Raw genomic sequence first — 12,524 nt, 5'->3', positions numbered from 1 at the left:
ATTCAGATTAGAACGTATTAGTTACGTGAGAAATCATTTCCCAATGCTAATGCGCTTATATACGAGAATCAAGAAATCTCATGACATATATGCGTGCGTATATACTCATACCATTATACGATGCAATTTCAGGGTGAGGATCCTGCGAACGGAACTTTGCATTGAATAATTCAGTTTTTCCCTCGAGAAAAATATTTACATAACGATATTTCAGAAATTTCATGTTGTATTTCAAAGCGCTACTCTTATTGCAACGAGTTGTGTGAGCATGGAAGTTCCTTTTTATTATTAAAAACTAGTTCATGTAGGCTAAGAGAATAGGTTCTCATCAAACGAAGAAGAAGAAGAAGAAGAAGTCATTAGCTCTACTGTATTTTACAGTATTATGCGTTTCCAGGATTGAAACTGGTCATCTATCAAGAGGATCTGGCAACATCCCGATCAACAAAATATCATTGTGATCGAGAACACGATTGTCACATTTGTGACGGTTACTCAATATCTCGAACAATGAATAGATTAGCCACAGTAGCGCGCCGAGATACCGTGAACGAATCGTTATCTCCTTGCCGGAGCGCGGTCGTCTACAAGTCGATTTAATGGGTCGGTTGCAGGCCATTTGCTCGCTTACTACAAAACCATGGCATCTTCCTCTCTCCCTTTACCTTGAGAAACTGCGCCGATGAGACTCAATCGAAATTTAATAAAAAGGACTCGATACAAAAGAAATCGCAACTTTTTAATATAAACGCTGAATAGTTACATTGAAATTATGCCATGCTCTGAGAATATTACACATTTATGTTTAGAATATAGTAAATATTTTAAGTATATATTTATAAATGTTACAACGTAACGCGAAATTTCTAATCTCTAAAATATGGTACACGCTGAATTTATAATGTAATTAATATCAAGTGTAATATAAACGACAGTAATCATTTAGACTATATGTCAATTGATATTATGATGTTTTAAAGAATCACGCAGACCATTCACGCACAACCATCTCGGCTTTCCTACTTATCGGTTAATTAATTTTACCATTTGATTAATGCGTTCCTATGAGTAATTGGATCAGCATCATTCATAAATCGCTGCCAGCGAGTTCCGAGCTTCCTACTAGTTAGAATGATCTACGATCAGAAGCCGGCGGTTTTGCTCGATATTGCATGAACCAGACGGAAAAATCGCGACACGGAAAGCCATGCTTGATAATCGTCGTTGTTCTAAGCACAGGATGCGCGCTTAGAGATGAATCGTTGCACGAACAGAAACGGAATGGTAACGGTGAACGGCACTAAAAATAAGAAGCTGCACTCTCCAGTAGCATTCAAGAAAAATGTAAATCTACTGCGTGTAATTGGATCTTCGGGATTAACTAGAAGTGATGATGAATGTCGCGTATTGTGCTTATTCGTTCAGAGGACGAAATCAATGTCACATTTTTTCATATTTTTTAAAAACATATAATGAGCGATCAATTAATATATTGTCGTTTTGAATCGCAACAACAAAATGTGTTTATTATATAAACTATTAATTTATAATTATTTATTACAATTTATTTATTCGGAATAATTAATTCTTGTAAATATTGACAGTGTTTTAAAAATACGAATATTTTTTATATTAAAAATTATTAATTCATATAACTGGTATTTAATTTAATCCGCCTCTATTACAAATACTAGAAGATATAATTAATGTTTATAAAGTATGCATGAGTTGATGCGTAGTATTTATTAAAAAAAGATCGAATAAGATATCGAATGTGTATGTATAATTTATAAATACCTGCTTTAATGGAATTGTGGACTAATTTCAGAAATTTATGTCACATATGGTAGTTCAAGATGACGAATCTATTTTTGACATTAAAAGCGACAACTTTCTTGCCAACTTTCACGAAGATCGGAAATAGAGATTTTTGTATGCACATGCATGCGGAAATCATTCGAAGAAATTGTCGCGTATCATGAAGAATCCGTATCTCTCATATTATTCACGTTGGATTTAAGATTTTAATTCGTCACGCTCTGCAAAAGCAATTGCGCGACAATTTCTAATCTTCTTCACAATTATTATCATTACATGTCGCCATGTTAACAACCAATTTACGAGGCATATTTAAATCAATTTAGAATAGAAAGTACTCTTATGTACATACGTCAGATGTAGCAATTTCTAAAGGCATTGGAAAGTCGAATACTCAATTTAATAAAGCACTCATTAGGAAATAACAAAATATATAGAACATATTCACTTATTTAAGTAGATATCGAATTAGCTACTAGAATACTGACATACATATATTGAGATTCTTTTCATAGTAAATTTACGGTCCGCATAAAATAATATTATTTTAAACTGCACAGATATAAAACATTACATTTGTTTGATTTAATACTTTCAAACTTTTTGTAATGCGCGCGTCTGTGTATACGTGAAAAGTTATACTATTTGTATAACTGTATATGTGTAATTAAAACACATCATACAGCGTCAATCAAGTTCAAGGCTATTAGCTTTTAGTACGAGTCTAATTAGGTAATTCTCGATCTTTTGTTTCGCGGCGATATATGATTAAGCAAAGTGTCGAAAGCGAGTAACAAACAAGTGATTACAAACTGTTTCTGCTTAAACCATATAAAACAATTAATTCACCATGAAAATGCGTATCTTTTGTCTATTTCATTACGAGTAACAAGCGACGGATTAATAAATTAGAGCTACAATGATAAATTATACAACTGAAAAGTACTATATTCCTGTCATCGCAAGATATTCGTGAATGTCACGGTATGTTACGAAAACTAAGTGATTTCTAACACGAAATAACATATTCGGTTTATTTATAACAAACACATTTCTGTGAGAAAAAAAAGCTAAATAATTAAATATATTATTTTAACAATCCAATATAGTTGAGTGTTTTAACGTCGATTAACATTTTACACAATAAATAATATAACTTGATATTTCGCGTTAGATGAAAGCAGATGACGTAAAGATATTTATGATAGAACGGAATTTTTTATTATAAATGATTATGGTCTCGCGATGATATGATTATCGCGAGACCATTTGCAAATCATGCTTCGACGTTTCTCACCTCCAGCAACATGTCGCCGCTCGTCGGGATTAACAAAGAAACGTTACAATAATGCATTTTGATTAATGCGCATTTATAATAAAGAGTTTAACGTCTGTGTGTTTCCCGACATTTCGAGAAATGCGCATTCTAATCAACAAAATACGCAGCTGACATAATTAATGACTTATCCCGTTGTGCAAAGAGCTGCTTCAAAGTAATAGACTGCTCGCACAATCAGTGAGGCATTTTAAAACTTGATTCTTTTATTGAGTTTTTCTTTCTCTCCGCGCTACTTATACAATAATTGCATTATATTATACTATAAACAGCTAACTATTCAAATTTTGAAAATTTCAGCTTAAAGATTAAATAAATTTTGAATTATATTTTTATCACTATTAAATAACGTAGAAACTTTTAGTAAACAAGAAAACTATCTCACATCACCTCGCATGGATGACCGCGTAGACATGATAAACGCGCCTATTGTCGCGCATTGATTTAATTTTTAATTGATTGTTATATGTCTGACAAAGTGCGCGTACAATTGGAACTCGTGCAATCTGATTACGGCGATGTCGCAGCCATGGATATCGTGTACAACGTAAATTGGTACAGAGTTACATATCAGTTACATTCGAAGAGTCACCTTTGAGAAGGAGGCCACATACGTGCGACCCGAAATACTGGATTATATTGACCGATATGAGTAAAATGCGATTACACGCACTGGTAAACTTGTACTTGTGGTGGACTAAAACGTGTCTATCGATAAACCGGTATACGTGAGAACGCGACGTAAAATCCTTCGAGGAAACTGCAGAGAAATGTTATCGTTACATTGTTGTTATTATTATTATATATTCTTTTATATTATTATGATATTTGGTATATCTATTGTTATCTATTAGGCATAATTATAACTTATGCCACATGAAATGTCATATCATTTCAAAAATATAAATATATACAGAAAATTAAAATTACTAAAACTTATTTTAATTAACAAATTCTATAAGTCTCCACGAATAATATTATTTATATTATTATTAATTTCAATTTTCTATTTAGACAAGTGTTTTTATCAAGTGTTTTTCCATTTCGGACAAAAGAAACACTATCTACAAAACATTTGTGTACACATGGATAACGAACGATACGTAGGTGTATAATAAATTTGAAACAAGCATACTACGTGCGAAGATATGCCAAAAACATCAAATTCTTGTGGGTTGATGTAAATGTTCTTCACATGTCATGACTTGATTAATCTAATAAGGAAATGGCCATGACATCGATTGATACATACACTCCCTAAACTTCTACCCACAGTGTAAAAAGAAGAACGTTTTATTCTTGTCTCCATTTTTTAAACATTTAAACATGTTTTAGTTTTAAACTTTTTCAAAACACTATATGTTTGGATTTAAACCGTCTAATGTTTTAAATCTAAACACATAAACATCTTTAAGTGTTTAAAAAATGGAGATAAGAATAAAAAACATTTTAATATCTTAAAAGTAAACACTTTTTTTAGTGCACTTACGCATTTCATTAAAATACTTATTTTTTATTTATTTGTATCATATATTAAATATATAAGATATTCAGATGCTTACGAAAAAAAATGCAAATTTAATATAATAAAAAAAATGTATTCTAATATTTAAATTTACTTTTTTAATTTCATTAAATAATTAACTGTTCTATATTAACATAAAGAAACTTGCTATGAAAATATTTTACATGTTTTTTACACGAACATTATACGTGTACACACACATACGTAGAGTAAAAGATAAGTCTCAATGATATGTACATTGATATCTCAACGATATATTGCAAGTGTAACAGAACCCATTGTACGATATCGATCAACCTTTAGTCTCCGTATGGATACACTTTTGCAATTAAAAAGAAGCAAGGTTAGTAGCATGATATAGCGTGATATTAAAAGGATTCGAGTCATGCTAGTTCTTACAACGAAGCATGCGTCAATGATTATGTTGGAGAAAAACATGGAATTTTCTTGTATTCTCTCAGCGCATATCCGCCGTTAAATACTGCTGCTTCAGTTACATTTTGTGTTTACGTACCGTTGGTCGCGATTTTCATATTAAACAAATATAGAAAACTAAGCATGTAAATGAAACATAAAGGCGTGCGCGTGTGTGCATGACTCATTCCCGATATTATCACGTATACGTTATACATTACTTGGCGTACTTATCGAAAGTGCGGGCAGAACGCGCGCGCGCAATTATAATCGTAATTGTTGGTAGTTCTTTTTGCGGTTCCCACCCTCACGTACATTTCGCCGGTAATTTCTGTCGTAGAGAACAATGGCGCCTCGGCGGCGGCGCTTGTCGCGCTCGTCCGATGCAACGCGCAACGGCGGAACGCGACAATGGCAACAATTGCGGCACCGGCTTGATTTCGTGTTAAGGAGTCGGGCGTTTCAGCAATTGTGCTAATTGGCACGAAAGTAACGACTAACTAGCTTTTTACGTTCGCACTCGTGAATGCGATCTCCTTTCATTCATCACAATTCGCTTATATGTTTTATCGTACTTTGTATGACCTGCGCGTTACATATGGGAATTAAATTACTCGTCTCGCGTTAGACGCGCGTTCATGTGCGTTCATAAAGAAAGAAAGAAAAAAAAAAAAGAGAAGAAAGAAATGTGCCGTTAGTAATTATTGAGCAAGCTTGAACGAGATCGTCTTGGCTTTTCGCGAGAGCAAAAAGTTCCAGTAAAATCGTCAGCGTGCGAGAGCAGCATGTTTATTACCGCGCGTCAATAATTTTCGCATTCTCGACGACAGGCGATAACGATAAGTGAAACGATCGATATTCATACCAGTCTCATTAGTATATATTAAGATAATTGATATATCGAACTTGCACTTTTCATTCACCATTATTTCTGTTGCTGTCGCAAAGCAAGATTATAGGAAGCGATAGAAAAATCTTTAAGTAACAACATTGCCGAATTGTGAAACTTGCAAGTTTGATAGTTACGTTCGCTATTGTGTCTATCATTAGAAAACTACACTTTTCGCAACCGTTTCTCACAATTTCCTATTGAAAACTATTCAACTTTACAGGATGAAAAACCTGCTACATATGTATATATACATATATGTGTGTGCGTGTAGTGGTGTTGAAACAGTACAGTGTCAATGTCGAGGCAAGGAATACAATAAAATAATGAGCTATAACCAATTTTAAATGAAGAAAAAGCTGATTTAAATTTCCACCCTCTAAAGGTTGATTCCATTTATCACTGCAAATTAATCCTAAAAAAGAATTGTGTTGCAAACTTGACACGAGTTAAAGTGTGCGACATGATAGGATGAATTTACCTTAATTAGACGTTTCCAATCCCGGACGCATGGACGCGTGGTTGAGAGCGTGCGGAAGAATTATTCGGCTTTAATCGCGAGCCGGTGCATCAATCGGGCAACAGTTGTCGATAGAATCGGCATCGCGCTACCGGAGGAGTTAATCATGACACTCGGATTGACCGCGCGCTGTAACCAGCTGTAACTCCGCACCTGCACCGTGAGGCGGTCGGAGGTTTACTGACACCGGCGCGACCGGCGCGACCGGCGCGACCGGCGCGACCGGCGCGATGTAACGCGGAGCATCGCGCACTCAGGGCTGAGGCGCCTTCACCTGCTCGTAATGTAAGCAGAGTTTATCTGAGTTTATCTCGCGATACATCATGCGCCCTACGACGCGACGCGACGCGACGCCACGGAAGGGACATACACGTATGTACGTATGTACGTGCATCCTCGCGATGTGTAGTCGATAATCAAACGTTTTCTATATACCTTATGCCTGTAGAATATAAACTATAAAATAGAAATGTTAAATCGTTGCAGGTAACTCAAAATTATGCTCTATGAACGGGACTCGTCAAAGTCAAATTTACGAGTCGTAAGAAAAATCGATTATTAAGTTCATGTCATCGTTTTATGTGTTAAAACTCCTGTTCACTCGGCACTATTATCTCAGATTGTTATGTCAGAAGCGAGAAAATACACGCTCAAAATTCTTACAAAATACATTAATATAGAAATATGTCTCAATAAAACAACTTGTGATAAAATAAACCGAAAATTCAAAACTTTTGTTTTGTTGTAATTAATAAATAGTTACATATATCAAAAACAAAATGAGCTATGCTCACAATTATGACAAACTGTCAAATTAATAATAGGTATATAGAAATAAATATGCTTTAATTTCTACCCGAAACAAAAAGATATAGTTTTTGTTGATATATTTTATAAGCATATACTGTCGCAAAAATTGCATTTTATTGAAAATATGTCTATTCAAGTGTAATTTACAAAAAAGTTTTATTCTATATTTCCTCGCTAACGTCACATTTGAGATAGTAGCGGTGTAATGTTCAAATAGAAAGAAAAAAGAATTTGCTTTTGCTCTATATTTCTCTTTCTCTATCTGCCCATTTGTTGTCTTACTATTAGTTGCTTCCTTAAATAAGAAGATATATCGTAATAAATTTCACCCACTCTTTATAAAATTTCATTCAAATAACAATTCGAAAAAACACATATTCGACATATAAAATTATAAATAAAGTTTTATCTTAAAGAGTCTACAAACTAGATTCTTCAAAGTAGGTCTAAAATATGTGTGACGTTTACAATTATATAGATGCAATGTTGTTTCATTGGATGGATCATGTATTAAAACTGGAATTATCGATCTAGGTGAAACGCTTGATATAAGCTAAAACGGTTTCTACGGATAATTTCCTATCGGATACACATACGACAAAAATTGGTAGTTTTCACGGATATGAAAGTTTATATATTCCATATATTTTGAATGGAAACGTAAAATAAGCAATGCTTTTGTGAAAATTTTTATGTATTGCAATATTTCTTATACATATTGATTTTTTTTACCCAAAATAATTACAATTTTACGAAAATAAATTACATTCGTTCATTATAAAGCATTTATTTATATTTATAATCATTTTTATTATCACATTCGGAATCATTGATTTTTTTAAAGAAAAAGAAAAATATTAGAGAATAGAAGTGAATTACAAAGAATTGTATGGATTAAGAACGTCCTCTCTTCCTCTCTATAGTAATTAAAATCTCTCTTTAATTAAAATCATAATAATGGACCTATTATACTTTCAATTTTATGACAAATGAAAGCAGTATAGGAATAATAACGTAATTCTGGATAAATTATTGTGATTATCAAATAGGCTTGATAAATTTGGGAATTAAAGAATATGGATATTATCGAATGTCAATATAATTATCTAAATAACTTACTGTAGGTATTGCAGTACTAAATTTATCGATCGTAAATATTACAGTTTTATGTTACCTTTCGAAGATCAGACTGTCCTGTCGGTAATCGCATATGTTGCAAGTGCTGCATTTTGATGATAAGTCCGTTTCTCTATCGGTATCGTCACAACGATCTTGATCCTTTCGATCTATGACGACGTTCCATGTTCGGTGGATAAGATAGAATAAATAAAGAGTTTTGCTTCGTCCGCAGGGTTGTGATCTCGTATTTCCCATTGTTATTTATCGTCGGATTATCGTCGGATTTTATTGTTATAACACAAATACACGACACTAAACTAAATAAATTATTAAGAGAAACAATTTTGCTTGACCACACTGTTTTTTCACTCTTTCATAAAATATTATCTGGGGGTTGCATATAATGTCTGTTAATTAAATTTTTATCCGCATCTTTTACACAAGTCATTCGGCACACAGAACTTTTTAATTTCTACAATTAATACACTTTGTTGTTATTTGGTACGATATAAATTTGAATAAATATTTTTCCCTGCAATGGAGATACTTTTTCCGCGTTATTTGTAGCGCGAAGATCGTGTTTGATTGCATGACCGGCTATCAGGACCGTGGGATTCTGAACTGCATAAGTCTCGCGTGCCACGACCCTGGCCTTCAGTCAGAGTCGTGTAACAGCTTAAGTAATAGCTTATGTTTTCCTTCCCCGACGTATAGAGAACGTTGAAGACAGGTCTTTGCAATCTGTCAAATATCATATCATTCGTTTATTTTCAATTTAACATGTTCCTTTTGTAGTATTAAATTTTAAAAATTTTCAACTTTGAATCTATGCACTTTATATCTGTCATCTATTTTTAAGGAGGTTGTAAGGCAAATGTAATATGTTAAGAATTACTTGAAAAAATTACAGATTATTCTAAATTGCATTTAAATGTAATACAAAAAATTAGAGACAGTTAACCATCTGGATCAAAAGTTATTTCAATAAAAAATAATATTTTTTAAATTTGTACTCTAATAAAAATATATGAAAATGTATTATAAAATAATGATAAAAATCTCAATTTTTTTATACAAGTACTTTATACTTTCAAAAATATTTATGTCAAGTTACATTAAGATGCAGACATTAATTGTTCAGTAAATTAACAAAATATTTATTTGTTATAAACTAATTGATGAATCTCAATGAAAATTTGTATAAGTCACTTCCAGTACTTGAAATATTTATATTAAAAAATTTAGATTTTTGTTATTATTTTTAAAATTTTTGTTTATAACAATAAAACTGATATTAAATAAAATAAATAATTTATAAAAATGTGTTGCTCAATAAAAACGGAATGTTATGAAAACAACTTTCACATATATACGTATAGTTTGTTTAAAGCGTAAATATTAATATATGTGTTTTATGCTTTTACAATCTCCTTAAACAGATTCAAAACAATAATTAATCAAGATATATAATAAAAATCTCAAACTATATGTACGTATTACTTATGAATGTTGCGATATTCTTTTTTTAATTATCCGATACTAATGAAGTAAATTTTACTTTCTCTCTTTTGGAACGTAGAATCTAAAATTACGACTGTCAAAGTTATACGAGGTTTGTTTAATTATTATGAATATATCTATATATCTAATTTAATTTTGCTTTTTCAATTCAAATGCCTCAATAAATATTTATTTCACATGAATGTTAATAAAACATTGCAAAATCTTAACGCATTCAATTTTTTCCGCTTGATGCCAGTATCTGGTTTTACTTCCTGTTCCAATTGTTTACTCATTATGAATAACTATTACATTAAATCGCGAATGTGCATAACCCGCGAATAATTGCTGCATTACTCGCATTGCCCGTACGATTGTGTTTACACTTGCGTAATTACAGGTCGAGGAAATAAGTCGAAAGTAGCATTATAGAATGGATGCTGCGTACTGCATTTCTTTAAATGGCGAGGGAAATTAAAGTCGCGATTTTATGATGCAACTTCATTAATTGTAAGATCTCGTGCCGTAGAATGTTCGTAAATTATACTCGCGACATTTACGTGAGAATGTTTTATGTTGGATGTACGTATATTTTCCGTTCTAATAAATGTACATTTATATGAAATCGAATGCATTTCAAAGTTACTTTAATTAGCACAACTTCTTTCATTTTTGTATTCTATCTCTTTTTTATCTCTTTGTTATATTTACCTTGATTTTTACTCGTAAGTTTCATTCAATTGTTATTTGAATTTTTTTAGAATTTTAATGGTCAGTCATTTATAAATCTCTATATATTTATTTATATTCTTTGGCAATATATAATGAACCGATATTGATATTAAAGGCATGGTGTAATATAATATTCATATAATAGATTAAAGAAAATCTTAAGTGAGAGTTAAATCCGATATTTGTTGTGAATATTGTAATGAATCAAAATATATGTATACTACAAAATATATATTTTTATATAATACGAACATTTACGTTTACTGGCTTATACTGAATATTTTTGTTTAAATATTATCTAGTTATATATGTAATTTTTACTTTGCTTTTCGATGCTTTCTGTTTTCGTTGTTGAATTCACGTTTTCTATTTGATCCGCTCTATTTACGCTTTCCCACGATTATAAGATCGCTTACGTACGTGACAGCGTATAAGAGTATAACGAGTTCTTCTTCGGATTGCGGATGTATCACAGTGTCACTGTCACTGATGTCTCAGAAATTCCCACGTTTGTTCCCACTGCGCGTAATGGTTAATCGTATCTGACGCGAAGAAAAAAATCTTTCGAAATATTTCAAAATATCTACAATTTTCTCTCTCATGATTGTGTTTTTCGGATCAAAGAATTGCAATCATTCTTTTATCAGCGTAACGGAGCCTCGCGATGCTCGCGATTATTTCGAGTGACTCGTCGATGTATACCCGCTAAGTGCGACAGCGATTTATCTTCCTTCTATTATTCGTTCTGTAGGCTGTCGTTGCTTACATGTGCTTTTCAAACACAAACTTGACCCACTGTTTAATATGAAGATTAATCTCTAATCGATTTTAATCATTTTGTGTGTTGTATATAATTTCAAATAAAGAGAATTTACCAGATATAAATCGTGTCAAATTTTAATTCTCTTGAGGCTAAATCGACATTTAAATATATTTCGATATCGTTTCATGTATCATGAATTGTTCTTGTAATACATTACTAACTGCCACCGAGTCGAGTCGAAATTGTCAAGAAAGTATGCTACTGGGAAATCGTTGTTGAAAAACCTAGTGATCTACTGAAGACAAGTATGGAAAATTTGTAGAATTACTCGTCGTTATTATACTGTTTCATGAAGGCTCTAATATTTACTGCACAAAAAGATTTTTTTGCTGAGGTGAAAAAATTTAAATACAGATTCGACAATAATTTTGATTATCGAAATAATTACCTATATGGATAGTCAGATTAATTGTTAGAATGTCAAAATTCTTTGCAGCATTATTCATCATGCTCGAGTTTTCTACATAATTATTTTAATCGTTTAACAATTTTTTTTTTCAGATTTATATCTAAATTTTGAGATACTTCATCAAAATCATTCCTTCTGTGTGTCAGTACACATTTTGTACTTTACGTACAATGAAAAATATAAAATATATATAGGGTAACTCCGGTATATACGCCGCACCTATCAAAAACTTAATTTATTAAGTATTATTTACTATGTTTAAAATAAACGAACTATATCAGTAAAAACTTTGTACTGTCTATAACTATGAAAAAAATATTAGAAATCCGAAATATTTAGTTTTTGTATTAAAAAATAAACTTTTTGAAATCTTGCATTTTTGCTACATATAGATAATGGGCGGGATATATGGCAAAAATGCAAGGGTTTCAACAAACTAAACAAAGAATACGAAAGCGAAGCACTTGTATTTTGCTCTATACAACATGCTTTACTATTCCTCTACACGTATGCATCGCGAAATAACCACTATAGGTCTTTTACACGCCTTACAGTAATCATTTTATGTAGATTATATAATTTCTGATGATGCTACTTGTTACACACACAGTGACAAATCGATTCAACTC

The 12,524-nt window shown here is 31.9% G+C and overlaps 2 protein-coding genes across 3 annotated transcripts in view; one reads left to right on the top strand and one right to left on the bottom strand.

Moving 5' to 3' along the window:
• The window catches only part of mwh (multiple wing hairs), a 37,259-nt gene extending 28,354 nt beyond the window's left edge, over positions 1-8,905 (bottom strand). Inside the window, exon 1 of one of the 2 annotated variants that reach the window (XM_018508993.1) lies at positions 8,487-8,905. In XM_018508993.1, coding sequence (XP_018364495.1) covers positions 8,487-8,686 — 200 coding nt within the window. In that variant the 5' untranslated portion in view covers positions 8,687-8,905. Of the gene's footprint in view, positions 1-6,463; positions 6,651-8,486 lie in introns of those variants that run through there. The other variant, XM_018508994.1, reaches the window with a different exon arrangement.
• Sce (E3 ubiquitin-protein ligase Sce) overlaps positions 4,966-12,524 on the top strand; it is a 41,367-nt gene continuing 33,808 nt past the window's right edge. Inside the window, exon 1 of the mRNA XM_018508999.1 lies at positions 4,966-5,022. Coding sequence (XP_018364501.1) covers positions 4,990-5,022 — 33 coding nt within the window. The 5' untranslated portion in view covers positions 4,966-4,989. The remainder of the gene's footprint in view (positions 5,023-12,524) is intronic.

The sequence above is a fragment of the Trachymyrmex cornetzi genome, unplaced genomic scaffold, assembly GCF_001594075.2.
Source record: "Trachymyrmex cornetzi isolate Tcor2-1 unplaced genomic scaffold, Tcor1.1 scaffold277, whole genome shotgun sequence".
NCBI lineage: Eukaryota > Metazoa > Arthropoda > Insecta > Hymenoptera > Formicidae > Trachymyrmex > Trachymyrmex cornetzi.
This window is presented reverse-complemented; position numbering and strand designations above follow the sequence as displayed.